General features: G+C 38.8%; 1 protein-coding gene across 1 annotated transcript; it reads right to left on the bottom strand.

Annotated features, from left to right (window-relative positions):
- Positions 1-4,829: 4,829 nt before the first annotated feature.
- Positions 4,830-15,755, bottom strand: LOC139723545 (cleavage stimulation factor subunit 1-like). The gene is made up of 12 exons (XM_071634785.1): positions 15,697-15,755; positions 14,626-14,756; positions 14,084-14,155; positions 12,726-12,818; positions 12,247-12,287; positions 11,130-11,234; positions 10,339-10,537; positions 8,081-8,160; positions 7,022-7,177; positions 6,261-6,402; positions 5,651-5,731; positions 4,830-5,022 (listed from the first exon to the last, which is right to left on the bottom strand). The coding sequence occupies exons 1-12, from the start codon at positions 15,753-15,755 to the stop codon at positions 4,913-4,915; spliced, it is 1,269 nt and encodes a 422-aa protein (XP_071490886.1). The 3' UTR covers positions 4,830-4,912.
- Positions 15,756-15,845: the final 90 nt, after the last annotated feature.

Here is a 15,845-nt window from a genome sequence, read left to right on the forward strand (position 1 = left end):
TGGTGGGTTGGGGATTGGATTTGAAGAAGGATAGTTATAAGTGGTATGACGGATGTTGGTAGGATTTAATATTTAGGATAGATGTAGGCCCTAGATTTGTTTCGGTTTGGGAGGGGAGGGGGTGGTGGGGTTTTTTATGACTGATTTCATTCTAGATTTGTGTAATATATTTGTGTGTTTTTTTAATGTACATATGCCCTTTTAAGTAAGAAGATGTTACATGATCCAAACCAATATATTCAAGGAATATAGGTTTGGTAGGGCCCTATACATGTCAAAACTTTCTCGTGAAGAAATTATTAGTAGGGTTGGTCTATTAGTAGGGTTGGTCTAAGTGAGATTATTTGTCGTATAAATTGACACATGGATTTGCTTTTGTTTCGAATTGCCATTTGTAACTTTTTTTGTTCATGTTGCACCCAGAATGGGTCGATTTATGAATGATTTGAATGAAATCAATAAATATCAAGGAAAAAAGTGTTGAGTTGGTTTGTTTGCATTATGAGGTTTGTTTGAGTGTTTGTTGGTGTTTGTTTGTATTACGTATGTATTAGCGGTGTGCAATGGCAGTTCGTTTGTGCTAAAATCAAGTAACGATTGACAAATTTTCTACGGCGTGTTGAAATTATTCGCTCATGCATAAAGCATGCCAAACCTATTCTGGGACAAAGAATAGTGGTATGGACGTTCTAGTTTATAAGACTGACGGAAGAAAATGACTGCAGGGAAAAATGAACAAAGACAAATAACATTTGGGGAGGGTACCTCCCTCGTATGTATTTTCTCTCGGTCTCTCTCTCGCCTAGCCCGCCTCACCGCTGATATTTGGTTGACACACCCATACTATTTTTAGATCAACGCTGGTGTGAATTCTTTAAACACGTGCTCGTACACTCTGAAGGCGTTTGTATTGCCACAGTAGCGCCACTATATTCCACATACACACGTAAACATACAGGCACACGTATACACACAGACAAACAAACCACTACCACTATGTAACCACCACACATGCACAGTTTCTACATATTGTATTATTATACTCCAAACACACACACAAACACACACACACACAACAAATCATACACATCACATATCATGCAGCTCACAACACACACACACACACACACACGCACACACACACACACACACACACATACGCATAACTTACCAGTCATAACCATCCCACCAAAGCTTAACACCGGAGGAACCACCCCGAGCCCGGGCGACAATCCGTGACGGGGCGACAATCCGTGTCGCAACAATTTTTTTGCCAACACGGATTGTCGCCTTCGAGGTCAAAAACTGGGAACTGCACAAGCGTCACGGATTGTCGCCAGGCGACAATCCGTGTAGGGGGTGACAATCCGTGCCGCCAGCGCCCGTCACGGATTGTCGCCCCGAGCAGGAGGCGACAATCCGTGTAGGGGCGACAATCCGTGTCGCAACAGGGTGGCGTTGGGGAGTAGATTTTCTTTCCGTCATAGAACAGTGATCTTTAAAGAAATCATGGAATTGTGGACTTATAAATTGACAATATCATTTTGTACAATGTATTATTTTGTACATGTACAATACATCAAACAGTTCACAGTAAGCTGGTAAATTGAATAGGATGGGGCTGGGCCGGGAAGCGACTTTCTACAGTAACGGAAGAATAAACTCAAAAGAAATTGTGGGATGTTAGCTGGATTATTCAGTGTTGGTTTGGTTCAGTGACTGGTTTGCGTGAACGACTGATTTATTTACTTTGTACAAATGATATGCGTTTGATTTACCATGGTACGTATTCTTAGAAAAAAAAAAAAAAACACACACACACACGCACACAAAGTCCCATAAACAAAGAAACAATCAAGTAAACTACAACATATTATTCAGAACCCCCGAGATCCCTAAAAAAACACGCCTAATGCCATTGCAACAGCAACTTTAAAGATCCCTAACAAAACAAACGCGCATCTTTCACACACTGTATGAATTCTATGTAAAAAAAAAGAAAAAAAAAGAAAAGAAAAAAGATCGCCGGCACATGCCGGGGTACAAACCTTGTGGAACTAGTTAAACCATTATTGCATGCCTCAAGCAGCACTGTACCACATGAGGTATGGAATTGTATTGGCACGTCCCTCTATCTAGATTTCTCAACTACACATCTGTGTACAGTGGACTCCCGTTATAACGAAGTTCTTGGGACCGGTGGTTTTCTTTCGTTATATCGAAATTTCGTTATAACCAAGCAAATAAACAATTAAAAATACATAGAGTGGATAATCTTGCGGTCTGAATTTCTACTTCGTTGTAACCGGAATTTCCTTATAACCGAGTTCGTTATAATGGGAGTGCCCTGTACATGTACAGTGTATATGTCACCTCCACCTACAGTTGGATGCCATGACAATACATTAGTTTATCATTGATTTCAATCATAATCACCATTGATAAATCACCTATTAAAGATAATTTTGTGAACTGCAGTAAAAACAAACAAACAACAATAAAGTCTAGCAACAAATTTTTGAAGCACTGAATAAATACACAGCAAGTGGTATCATTATCATTTGACTATTTGACATGTCTAATACCCTGCCTCCGTACAAGAGGAAATCCGAAGTTATTTTCAGTGCATTTGATAAAGGTGCAATTACAGTGCATTCCCGCTATAACGAACACGGTTATAACGAAATTCCTGTTACAATGAAGTAAAAATATCAGGCCGCAACAGTATCCATTCTATGTACTTGTAGTGTTTATTTGTTTGTTTAGAACGAAATTTTGATAAAACAAAAAAAAAACAAAAAAACTGCCGGTCCTGATGAGGACTTTGTTATAACGGGAGTCCACTGTATTTTTTTTTCTTTTTTTTTTTTCTTGACCATTCAAAGAATCAAAGCAGGTATAGCTGAGCAGAATGAATACATACCAACAACTTTTTAGCTACATTTTGACAAGAAGAATGAATGAACCTCTTATACAAACACAGAATGAATTAAAGTGAATCCCACACGTCAGATGTCATTTTAGCAACAAGTTTATTGACATAAGACTACATGTATGTACAGTAAACAAACAAGCAAACAACTATACATATACATGTATGTGCAAATGGGAGGAAAGGAATGAAATTACCTGTTCAATGTGACTAGTACACTGATTTTATGAACTCAAGATTTGATTTCTGCTACTTATACATCATTATACAGCATAATGACCTGATTTGCATATTCAGACTGGGGGGGGGGGGGGGGGGGGTCAGTGTCTGAGAAAGACAAAGTCACTGTTCAAGTTTGAGGTTGCTGAAACTAAACAATAAAAATGTTGAGTTTACTGACTGAGCTGCACAATGGTATTCTCAAGTATGAGTAAACCAAGTCAACAGAAATGATTTGTATGAAACATCTCTGAGAAAATCCTGCCATGCAGGAAAACCACTCTAAAATTTTGTATTAGTCCTTGAAGATACATACTGCACATGTTTTAGTCTAGGGGCAAATTTGAGTATGGCAAATCCGGCTAACCACTGAAGCAATTGATGATCATTTCAGACTACATTGTTCTTCAAGGCTTCAGGGGGGCATTTCATGAAGCATTTTCACCGACCGACAAAGTTGTCGGACAAATTTGCTCTCAGCCAATCAGATGCAAGGATTTCATTAGCTTGTAACAGTTTGTCAGAAAAATATCCGACCAAACTGCTTCATGAAATGCCCCCCAGGTCTGCACATTGTGACAGACACTAGTAGCATGCAGGACCTCGCTGCACAGATACATGTATTTCAATTGGCCACGCTTGCTAAAAAGTTGCTGCAATTATCAACATAAGAACCCAAGCCCCATGCTAAAATTTCACGCCCATTTTTCCCACTGCTGCATCACCATCATTGACACTGTCAGCATTATGTTTCACATTTGTGTGGCATCTTCACATTTTGTATAAAACCTTTAACCAACTGTTGAATGTAGAGACTTCTATATTCATGACAATATTTTTTTTTTGTTACTAGTATTCAACAAGCTTGCAGATTCTACTACATTCACTGTGAACTTCAATATCACAACAATCAATAGAAGAGTGGTCTTCGAAATCATGGAATGTTATGACTTACATAGGGCTGACAGAAGGGCATGAACTTTTCATTGACTTCTGCAGAAAGCAAATGCCTTTGATTAGTATAAGACATGAAGACAGCAACATATTCCGATACAGTCAAACTTGCTATCAACTTAGTCAAAGGTCTTTTCAGGTTCTCTTCTCTTTACATTCTATTGATTTAAATTCCACATAAGTCAAACTTTCTCAAAGCTTTTTCCTCAAATAGATCCAGCTTAGGCAAGGTTGACTGTACTTGCAGATGCAGATCTTTAACAAGTGAATAGGCATTCAGGAAAGATAAGATGTCAGATGAAAACACCCACAGACAAAGTTGGAAAATTTTAGGGGCTCAGAAAAATTAAGTTAAATTAATTTTCAAAACGTACCCTATGTTCCACTGTTTTGTTTATTGTGCAAAATACATTTTCAAACATTGATGCCCTGGCACTTTTCTATTTGAGGGTGGACAAGTTTGTGTACCGGTATGTATGTTTGTTTGTTTTTGTTGTTGTTGTTGTTGTTTTCATTCTTGTTGTGCTTCTATTGGAGCAAGGTACTGCAAAAGAAAATTAGCAATAACAAAATAATTTATTTTGTTTTCTGTACAGTGTAAACTTTTTTTTTTTTGTCACAGAGACCAGATTTGGACAGTCACATTTCAAGAGTTCTTTGAACATCCTGCTAAGTGGTGGAATACCTATACAAACAGAATAGATATGGAAATGCTAGACAAAAAATACAAGAAAATCATGACTCTGTCACAGGCAGATGGCTGCAACAGTGACCTACGAGATACAAATATACGCAGACTTCCTAGCGCTAGTTGTCGGGTCGGTGGTACCAGAAGCGCGCCCTGAAGTCGTCGCTGCAAGTGATGAACCCTGGCCCGGTCGGGGAGTGGATGATGCAGCGAACAACATTGTTGTGACCTGCAGATATGAAAACATCAGACAGAAGCGATGAATAATCCACTGATGTACTGTAACAATGACTAAGCACATCTGTGTTGAGTATAATCTCGCCAATTTAAAAAACAAACAAACAAACAAACTTGCAAATAAAGATATTTACGATAATCATCAACAAAGTTAATATAAATCTGATTGTGGTTGAGATTAAGGTGTACACAATAATTTCCAGTCTCTAGCCCCTACAATTTCTGTTCACTTGTTCAAAACTGCCTTTCATCAGAGCATCACAAAGAAATAAAATCTTGATTACTTTGTGCTGTTTTGCTTTTTTTTTGGGGGGGGGGGGTAGAAGGCTTTATAATCTTGATATCTCTGAGAGCATTGTCATGGAAAACTATGAATACAACATATTTTACTCCATAAAATTCTCATATCCATACTTATCACAAATAGTGCAATCCCTTTATATATAAAAACAGCTTACTGCAAACACAGAGTGACTGTCAAATATAGCACCATTCTTGTTGCATATATGTATATGTCTTCACGGGAGCACTAGTGAGCAATTTAAGTCACTGGGGGAGTTGGGAGATGTAGTCTCCATTCCAGATGGCATTGATGCTACACTGTTTGGGGTTTTCCTTACCTAGGGACAGCAGTTTGTTCCTTTCTGCATTCCTGGAGTCCCAACAGCAAAGGCTCAAGGTTTTCTCGTCAGGAAAGAATACTTTGTGCGTGAACAGGAGAAGAAAAGGAGAAATGACATTTTCCAGCAAGACTCTCTTCTAACCAAACAGAAACTAAGAACTAAAAACTAAAATTGTAAATGCGATATTATAAAAACAAATTCTTGTACAACCCAGAAGTAGAAGCAAAAGGCAGGAGAAGGTGGAGGAAAGGAGAAAAAAAAAAAGAAAAAAGGGAAGAGTAAATAAAGATGTCTTTTGATTCAGGCTATGCTTTCATCCAACTATTTGAAGACCAGATGGTATGATTATTCTCAATTCATCCATAAAAAATAGATCTTTAATACCAACACTTGCCTAACACTCATATGGAAAAATGACAAATGAAAACTATAATAGCAAATACAACAAGCAAATGTCTACATACAATGTAGATCAAGACTTTAACAAATTTTGCAAATATTGTCCCTCACTTATAATGAAAACTGATGGCACCAACAAATACAATGCTCATGTCCAGACAGCTCAAGATTCTGACTTCAAAAACAAACTACAACCACTCTGGCTTACCATAGTCCTCTGTGTGGTTGAACACAGCCTGAGTTCTGCTTTTCTGTTGGTCCGAACCAGCGCCTGTGTATGTGATCAGGGTGCGGCTGGTGGCTATCTCCCACAGTTTGACAAGAGAGTCCTTTCCACTTGATAGGATGTACTGACATTTCGAAATCAGAGCAAGAGAGAGATAAAGAAAGACAGATCAAAAGTTATAGAAACACAAGCTGAGACAACTTTTTGCACCACAATTCATAGAAAATTTTTCACACATATTTCAATTGTTATGAAAAGAATGTAAACTCAATATACTTCAGTTGAGGCAAAAAACATCCACCCTGCCTTCTGAGAAAGCCAAATTATAAAAAAAAAAAAATAATGTAATAACAAGTTTTAACAAACGTAATTTGTAATTTCTTTTTTACTTAGTCTTCTTAATTGCTCTGAATTTGTTCTTTCATAATCATATTGTTGTAGAGTTCAAATATGGTACTGTAGAGGTCAGTATATGGCATCAACTCAAGTCATAAAAAAAAACTTATACAATGTATTTTTATAACTATGCTTTCTTTGTTTTTTATATATATATGTATATATATATATATATATATCAATTAAATAGAACACAGAATGTCCATTGGCTGTAGTTTGCTTCACTAGGCGTTCTGCATTTACTAAATCCCCACACACATCGTATACCTAACTGATTAAACGTTCCCATTAAATGCTTTGACCACCGTACTGAGGGAGATGGGTGCCCAAGCTCCCCTAAGCCTCACCTTGCCGTTCCTCGAGAACTGGACGGAGCAGACGTGCTCACCACTGTGGGCACTCTCCAGCGTGTTGATGCATCGGCTGCTGATGCCGTCCCAGAGTTTGATGGAGCCATCCTTGCTGCACGAGGCGTACATGTTGGCCAGCGGGTTGTACTGCACCTGTTGACAGCGGTTTCAGTAACGAGACAAAACATTTAGGCCCGAATTCATGAAGGTGGTACAATTGAAACCATGATGGTTTAAACCATGGACAATTTGTATGGAGCGCGAAGTGTCGCATTGGTACCACCTTTGTACCACCATCGTGAATTCGGGCCTTAGGGAGCTTCATGCTGATTGAGTCAATCACCTTCATGGTACATAATCAGCAGACTTTACTATGACCTTATAGAATCCATCAGTTTGAGATTTTCATAATTTCACATCACGTAGTACAGAAATCGAAAGTTCCATGTACGTTGTATAGATTTGTGGAATTTACTGTGGTCCTTGACCAGAGAAACCTATACTCTGCAAAATCTTGAACAAATTACACTGAACAGTGTTGATGACATAGGAGCCTCAAATATTTCACAAATGTAGCAGTGTAATTCCACTACAATACCCTTGCTTATCAAGTCCACTTGTATAAATTCTATGCATGCCTTCTTCTTTTGTTCTGCTTCCTTGAGCCCCAACTCATGCGTTCTTATGGTGAGACTGCTATGTCATCATCCTTGTTCATTGCAATTTGCTAGCAATTTGCTATAAATTTTGAAAACATTCTTATTCCTCATCCCAATCACAATAAATTCTGAAACTTTGTACTCAGCATAACTAATTTAGAGTTGTTCAAATGTAAAAGTCTGAAAATCCTCCAGAGGTCTCTTTTAAACAAAGAATTGCAGTAGACAGAGAGGATTATCCATAGCTTCTTGCAGATTACTAGTCAGAGATGGTCTCCATGGTAACACCATGGAGGCAGCATTCATAACTTCGTAACTTTCATATGAATGTTACAACTTGCATACCATACACTACCATGGTGTCTGAGTGAAAAAAAAAATAAAGTGAAAGCATTACCATGTTGATTGATCCCTTGTGTTGGTCCTTGGGATTGTGAGAGACGAAGCACTGTGCAGTGTTGACATCATATAACCTCACTGGATGGACAAAAACACAAAGACGAAGACGTAAAAAGGTATAGTTAGATCTCATTATGAAGAAGTCAATAAACAAAACCCTCCAATACCAAGGGGGTTTTTATGAGGTCCCAACTCTTTATATTCCTTCTTTTTTGTACCCTGATGCAGTGAGAAACCTGATACAATCAAACCTGTCTATTTGCGGCCACCATAGGAAGACAAAAAAGTGGCCACTATACACAGATGACTGCTGTAGACAGGGTCCTTAACATGGCTTTTCCTCTTAGAGGAAATTTTAGTGGCAGTATGTGGCTGGTGGCCACTATAGACAGGTGACCAGTAAAGGCAGGTTTGACTGTACAGGGAAATTATCCTGATTTATAAGTTGATGTTTTATAATGAGGTTCCCCCATAGTACAGAGAAAATGGAGGCACCATCACCGTGTTGACTGCCGTACCCACATATACCACTCAGCATTCATCATAATTCTACTCACTTTTCTATTCACTATTCAGTTCCTTAACCCATCGTAGACTAGTCCAAATTATACTCGGGCAAGTGTCTATGAGAAATATACTTTTCAGTGAAATCATCCTGTCCTAAACACTTAAATACTACCTGCCTCACCGTTTCTCTGAGGAATAGGACACCGAAGTGATGATTTCAAAGTCTATTGTCATAGCTTAGGTTGGAACCAGGTGCAAGCATGATTAGCAACAATAGTGTTTACAGATATTGCAGGCCAGGTGAAATTGTTAAGAACCAGTTTCCATGGTGATGAATGGTTTAATATGTGACCGTGCACCTCAAAACGAACATAAAGTCGCACACACTGATTATGTGTGAGGACTGAAAATAAGTGAAATGGGTCAACCCAGCCGAACTTGACTATTTCATATTTTCTGAAAGAGCGGGTCTTCTTTTACATTATGCTTAAATTTGGTATCATAAAACGGGCAGGAAAGTGTGTTTTTTTAGCAGTTTATCTTGAACATTTTTGGTAGAAAAGTGTGATTAGGTGTGTCTTTAGAATCCCTTTTTCATTTCTGAAAAACCTTGCCCACACTCTTCACTTTCAACTCTAATAACTGTTCAAAGGATAGTGCTACTGCTTTGAAAGTTGGCATTAATTATAGACAGAATGTGTTAATGAGGCATACTTAATTTCAGTTTAATCTGATAATGCCTTCATTGTTGTTATTCTAGTGGTTTACTTCCTGTTTTTTTGTCCTATTCATCGCACAGCCAGCACGGTTTGGTAAAGATTAAGCGCTTGAATAGACACTGTACTTCAGAGCCTCTTTTCTCACTTCACACTTTTCCTAAGTTTGTGCTTTCTTTCCAATATTTAGATAGGTTAGGAGAGTCCATTTGATTTGAGTTATACATCATTTTAAAGCTAAAAGTCTGCTCTTTCATAATATGGTCTTAACTAAAAATTCATGTCTGGCGACTTTTTGTTTGTTTTGAGGTGCAGGGTCACATATGATATCACACTTTGGTACTATACTAATGATGCACAGGATAGAGTGTGTTAGTGAAGGTGCGGCGCGCTCGAGAGTATTGACAATGGTGCGACATGCACGAGGCGCAGCCGAGTGCATGTTTGCAACCGTTGTCAATACTCGAGAGTGAGCCGCACCTTCACTAACGCCACGAAATAATCCTGTGCATCATTAGTTTTATAAAATGGGTCGAAAACTAAAAGCATTATTCACGTACCTTTGTGGGTCAATACCAGTCAGCTACATGTAGCACTCGCTCAAAAGTCAAGATGTCCGAAGATGTTCGTCCCAAACATTTACGCACGTCGCACTCGGAAATCCCGCACTACTGTACGTACGTATAAGAGTATACGTACGCCACGTACTGTTATGCACAAGAAAGGCCGCCGGCTGTTGTGGCAGCCCGCGGCCCGAACTAGAACTTGTTTACAGGATTGACAGCGCGTATAGTAGCGCGTGACGCACTTGTAACAACTGATTGAGTGCGCACTGCTAGTGTAAAACATTGTGACGTACGTCAGGCCAGGGAGGTGGAAGAGAGACTCTTCTTAGTGCTTACCTGAAGAAAATAATGCATGCACACGTGACTCATTTCAGCGCTTCCAATTGGCTACATTCTTGAACCCATTTTATAATCTATAATATTTCTCTTCTTTCCAGGCCAGGTTTACCCTTTGACCTTTGACTCACGTGTTGGGTGCTCGGTGCAGACCAGGAGGTAGTCGCCGGTGGGGTGAAAGGCGGTGCAGCGCAGGGCCGCCACCTCCTGGATGGTCTTCGCCGACTTCTTCACCGTTGACTTGGAGAAGTCGAAGAGCTTGACAGTGAAGTCCTTTCCTCCAGACACGAGAATGGGCAGCGACGGGTGAAAGTCCAGAGCAGTCACGTCCTGCACGAAGGAGGAGAGTTTTAAAATACGGTGACAGAAACAGTAGACTATGGCCATGCCAGAACTTAGAATTATTCAACCATTAACATCAGTCTAGTAGAAATACACAAAGGCATAATGTGGGAATGCCTTTAATGAGAAGGGCAAAGTGTGTATTGTAACTTTAAAATTGCTTTAAACATTTTACAGGTTATGTATATTGGCAAACACAACACCCAGGTTGATACAGTTAACTGGCATGAAAGTCATATGATGACTTTTATTTCTTCATACTTCTACTGACATAGTGTAGTGGCATTGATTGGGCATGTATTTTAATTAAAATACTTATACTGGCACTGATGGCAACAAATACAAACAAAAAAGGAGTGAGAGAGGCACAAATTTTGATTTGTAAGCAATCTCATAATACTTCAGCATCAACAGATATTCACAAATATAGGAATATAAGGCTGTATACAGGTTCTATTTTCCTGGGGGAAAAAATGAGAAGCTGACAAGGATGTTACAAGAATATTCGAGTAGTCTTGGATTCAGACTCCCAGCCAGGCAAGAAAAAGATCTCCACTGCTGCTTTCCTTTCTCTACTTACGTCTACATGGTCGTAAAGAGTTCTTATGACTGGGTGACTCTCCACAGTGTCTGTCGTCGAAGCTGTGGACGCACTTTTGGCAAGCATGCGTTCTACATCAAGGATCTGTAAATGAGGCCATAAAAGATCATATGCACGTGAACGAGACTGTTTCAGTTTCACACCATAGGGCAGACCCTGCAAGTCCTGTAGGTAGACACTCTCAGAGGACATTAAAATACCAGGTCTCATTCAGGTGAATATCAAACCTAGGGAGCCTGAAAAGAGGCTATGAATGAAAGGAAGCATCCAACCCCACAGGGAGAGGGAAACCACATGTCAAGCAACAATGACCTGGGTCCCATTTCATTAACTTGCTATCAGTGACAACTGCCACATTTCTGTGACAAATTAGCTCTTAGCCAATCAGATGCAAGGATTTCAGTAGCTTATAACAACTATGACAACTTATCACTGATAACAAGTTTTATGAAATGGGGCCCAGATCTCTATAACATACAGTATATGCATAAAGGCATGATGCTGTTGCAAGATCTTAATCAGTCTGTGACAACACAAATCACAACATAACCTTAGAATAAAGAAGTTTATTTCTGTGAATAGTAATCATAACTGAGTTTCTCTAATTTCACTTTCAAACCTTTATTGAATTAAGGTACCGGTATTCAGTAATTCATCTTTTACTTGAAAAAACAAACAAACACAAAAACAAGCATGAAAATGTAGAGATGAGGAGTCTACACAAAATACTAAAAATGTGTTATGCACATACAAGTATTTTGAAATACCGAAAAAAAAAATACCATGCAGATCTCACGCTTGAACAATTATTGCAGTGAATATAATCTTGAAAGGATTGCATATCTTGTGGAAGCAGATAACACATCTTATGCACTGGTTGGCACACTTTACAGTCTCACTGCAATCAAAAGACAAGTCCAACTAAGGGGAAACGTAGAGGGTGTTGTGTAGACGGTGCTTGTATAGCGTGAAAGCTTCCTCTGATGGATTTTAACCTCTCTATACGGGGAAAATGGTGGGTCCAGGACTTAGTCTATAGCAATTTGAGAGTCTCTCCACGAGAATGGGGTACAATTTGTAACTACCATCAACTCACCTTTATTGATGCATCTGTTGAACCAGTAGCAATAAGTTGACCTAGATAAAGAAATATGGAAAGGATGTTGACTTAACTCAGTGTGAAAATCTATTCTCCATCAAAGGTAACAGACCACATGCTGACCATGGCACAGATCTATACTGCAAATGGGATTGGCACTTAAAAGTGTTCACATGACCCCATAATGAATGTTGTGACAGGTGAATGATGTTTGACAAAATTGGTACCCACACTACAAGGCATCTACGGTATACTATCCTGGACTAGAAGAGAGGCACTTAAACCTCAATGTCTAGTTCTTTGGAGAGGTACTTAAAGCTCTTATAAGCACTTTACCCAACGAGTTGTTCCTAAGTGGCCATGTCAGATAAATATTAAACAAGCAAACTGCTTGCTTTATACAACTCTTAATGTTAGCAGTATACTGACACACTTATAATGAATACAAAGATGTGACATTGTGCAGTGAATGTTACCATCCTTGCTCCACGCAGCCACTCGGCAGGGTCCTTTGTGAGCTGTCACGTAGCATGTCTCGTACTGGGCGGCCTCAGGTGCCGATGATTGGACTAAGAGGAGAAACATGTACAAGAGAAGTATTCAGTCTCTTTAAAGATATCAACAAAATCAAGTAAAGAGTAAATTGTTGTTTTTGCTGATGGATTTTCAAATATCAAATTTATCATCATATAAATCATACAGGGGACTCCCGTCATAATTACTCACTAAGTCCTCAGCACTGGAAGCATACAGTAATTAGTATATGAAACATAGATGATACTTTTGGGACCTGAATTTTCACTACAGATTGTTTAATATGAGAATTTTGTTTTAACTGTGTTTGTCGTAACGAGAGTACACTGTACCACCAAGGGGAGACTGAAGTGCTTAATGATAAATGATTGTCATTTATTCATTATAATTACAAGAATATATGTGACCCTGCATCACAATACCAAGAAAAGGTTGCCAGACATGGATTTTTACTCGAGGGCAGATTCTGAAAATGCAGACTCTAAGCTTTAAAATGATGTATAACTCAATTCAAATGGACTCCCCTAACCCATCTAAATACTGCACAGAAAGTACACACTATGGAAAAGTGTGAACTGAGAAAAGAGGCTCTGAAGTACAGGGTCTATTCAAGTGCTTAATCTTTACCAAGCACTGTTTAATAGCTGTGCGATGAAAGGGACAAAACACTGGAGCAACAACCACTGGAGCAACAACAATGAAGGGATTATCAGATTAAGCTGAAATTGAAGGTGTTCTATTAACACATTCTGTCTATGATTAATGCCAACTTTCAAATCAGTAGTGTTATCCTTTCAAAAGTTATTAGACTTGAAAGTGAAGAGTGTATACAAGATTTCAAGAAATGAAAAGGGGTCTTAAGACATATCTGATCATTCCACTCTCCCCCCAAAAGTTATAGAAAAACTGATGAAAACACACTTTTCCATTCATGTTACGATCCCAAACTACAGAATAATGTAGAAGAAGGATAGCTCTTTCAGAAAACAAGAAAAACTCAAGATTGACTCGGTTGACCCATTTCATCTTTTTTGAGTCCTCACGTAAAATCAAGGGGTGCGACTATGTGTTCGTCTTGTGATGCACGGTCACATATTGTATGTTTCATTGACAGAAGCAGATTATCTAATCATATTTGAAACACTTATGGAATAATCAAATTTAATGATCATTCTAATATGACCTGACCTTTTAGAGGACACATTGGCACTGTGGGACACATTCACTATGCAGAGACAGAAACTCCCCTGTGAAATGACTGTGAACAATTTCAACAGAGATGTACCCAACATGTACATACCTTCTGTGTCAAAATCAAGATCAATAGATGTGGCTGGCGCAACTGTGTCAGATATATTGACTGGAACTTGTCCTGGGAAGGGGATAAAAATAGAGGAAGAGGAAAAGGGAAAAATATCAAAGTAGGCATTTTATGTACAGTGTACCTTGAATATTTACATACTATAGAGTGGTGATTTACAGGTACACATTGTAGTTAACAAAGTTCATATCAGCAAACAAGTCCATTCCATCCAGTACATCTTCTAACGGATTGTGCTTTATCTGTTCTTAAAAAAAGAAAGAAAGAAATGAACAACAACAACATACAGTATTCTTACTGCTGTTTGAGCACTACACTTTAATAAGAGTAAACAAATATTAAAAATGCTCTGTTTGTTACATTAGTTGAGTTTTGCTTTCATAGGAAGAAGGGCTATCACTTTATACAGTAAAGAGTATTAAAAAAAAGTATGCCTATAAATAAGAAAAATATACAGAATCTTCCTACTATTCAATAATATATCACTTTTAAAATAGCTTCATGAAAAGGTGACTTCTTACTGTCTGGTTCAGCATGCAATCCCAGCTGGACAACTCTTTGCAAGCGGTCTGAAGGGGGACAGTCGGGGACGGGGGAAACAATCTTGCTAAGCTGTTGGGCCACTTCATGGTAACCATCATGGAGCAGCTGACTGCAGAGTGAAGATCAATTATTAACAGATAGGACCTAATAAGATATTTGAAATAGGCCCTACATGTACAAACAAGGGTCCTGCGACATCCAGTTCATACAGCGTGCAAGCCATGCTACGTACAAAAATCTCCTCCCATGCGTGTGAACTGCAAGCTCGCTCTGAAAATTCCCCAGCTTGAGCTTGCATGGCTTACGCGCTGTCTGCACTGGATGTAGAACGCTGTTGTACAAAATGCACCTAGTAAAAGGCTGCTGGACGGTAGAATTCACAAAGAAAGTGAACCCATTAAATACATGTACCTACAAAGTGATTAGTTTGCTGACAAATTTGAGTACCCACCTACTCTATCAGTGTGAAATAAATTTGGAATATACAAGCAAGTATGCACAAGATCAGTTTACACTTAGTTCTGATTTTAGTTTTCTCTTTACAAATTCAAATATTTGTATTAAAAATGAATTTTAATGTCACTTCACTTTCATGTGGCCGTTCCGAGAATGGAGAGGCGAGAGCAGCAGCACATTAGTAAATTGGTTGACTGAAACACAATTTTTGTCAAAAAGCAAACACAAAGACAGAATGTTTTCTTCTTTTCATCTCGATCATGGAGAGTGGACATTTGTGTGCAACAACAACAAAAAAAATCATTGTTCAAACTTGCGACAATACATATTTCAGATGTGAGATGGGGTACGATAAGTGAACAGGGTGCCTCATCACATTGTAATTGATCACCGTTCTCTGTGTGACAAGCAATGCCAATACTAATAGAGCAGAGATCCAATCAATACAGCATGCACTATGATGCAGCAGAGGCACAATTCACTTACGCCGTTTCGAATAGATGGGACACTTCTTATCAATAATAGCAGTGGCGACACGTGAACATCACAATTAGGACAACGTGAAAGCTCCGATGGAGCAAATACAGTCTTACCTTATGATCAGTCTGTACATTTGATCCTTCTCACGAATCGTCATAGTTGCCTGCGACATGATTACAGAATAAGCCAACAAATAGAATGAAAAGTGTCAATACTACCAGCGCTCGTTTCGGCCCTGGAACGCGTTTAGAAAGTAGACTTT

The sequence above is a fragment of the Diadema antillarum genome, unplaced genomic scaffold (assembly GCF_040938485.1).
Source record: "Diadema antillarum isolate AM-2024a unplaced genomic scaffold, OU_Dant_1.0 scf00000192, whole genome shotgun sequence".
NCBI classification, from domain to species: Eukaryota; Metazoa; Echinodermata; class Echinoidea; order Diadematoida; family Diadematidae; genus Diadema; species Diadema antillarum.

What these genes read in the sequence shown, in the direction of transcription:
- LOC139723545 (XM_071634785.1), bottom strand. Translation starts at nt 15,755, where the DNA reads ATGTCGCAGGCAACTATGACGATTCGTGAGAAGGATCAAATGTACAGA. An exon ending in TCTTGATTTTGACACAGAAG is followed by an intron (nt 12,819 to 14,083) that starts GTATGTACATGT and finishes TTCTCCTCTTAG; the next exon opens with TCCAATCATCGGCACCTGAG. An exon ending in GAACAAACTGCTGTCCCTAG is followed by an intron (nt 5,023 to 5,650) that starts GTAAGGAAAACC and finishes TCATATCTGCAG; the next exon opens with GTCACAACAATGTTGTTCGC.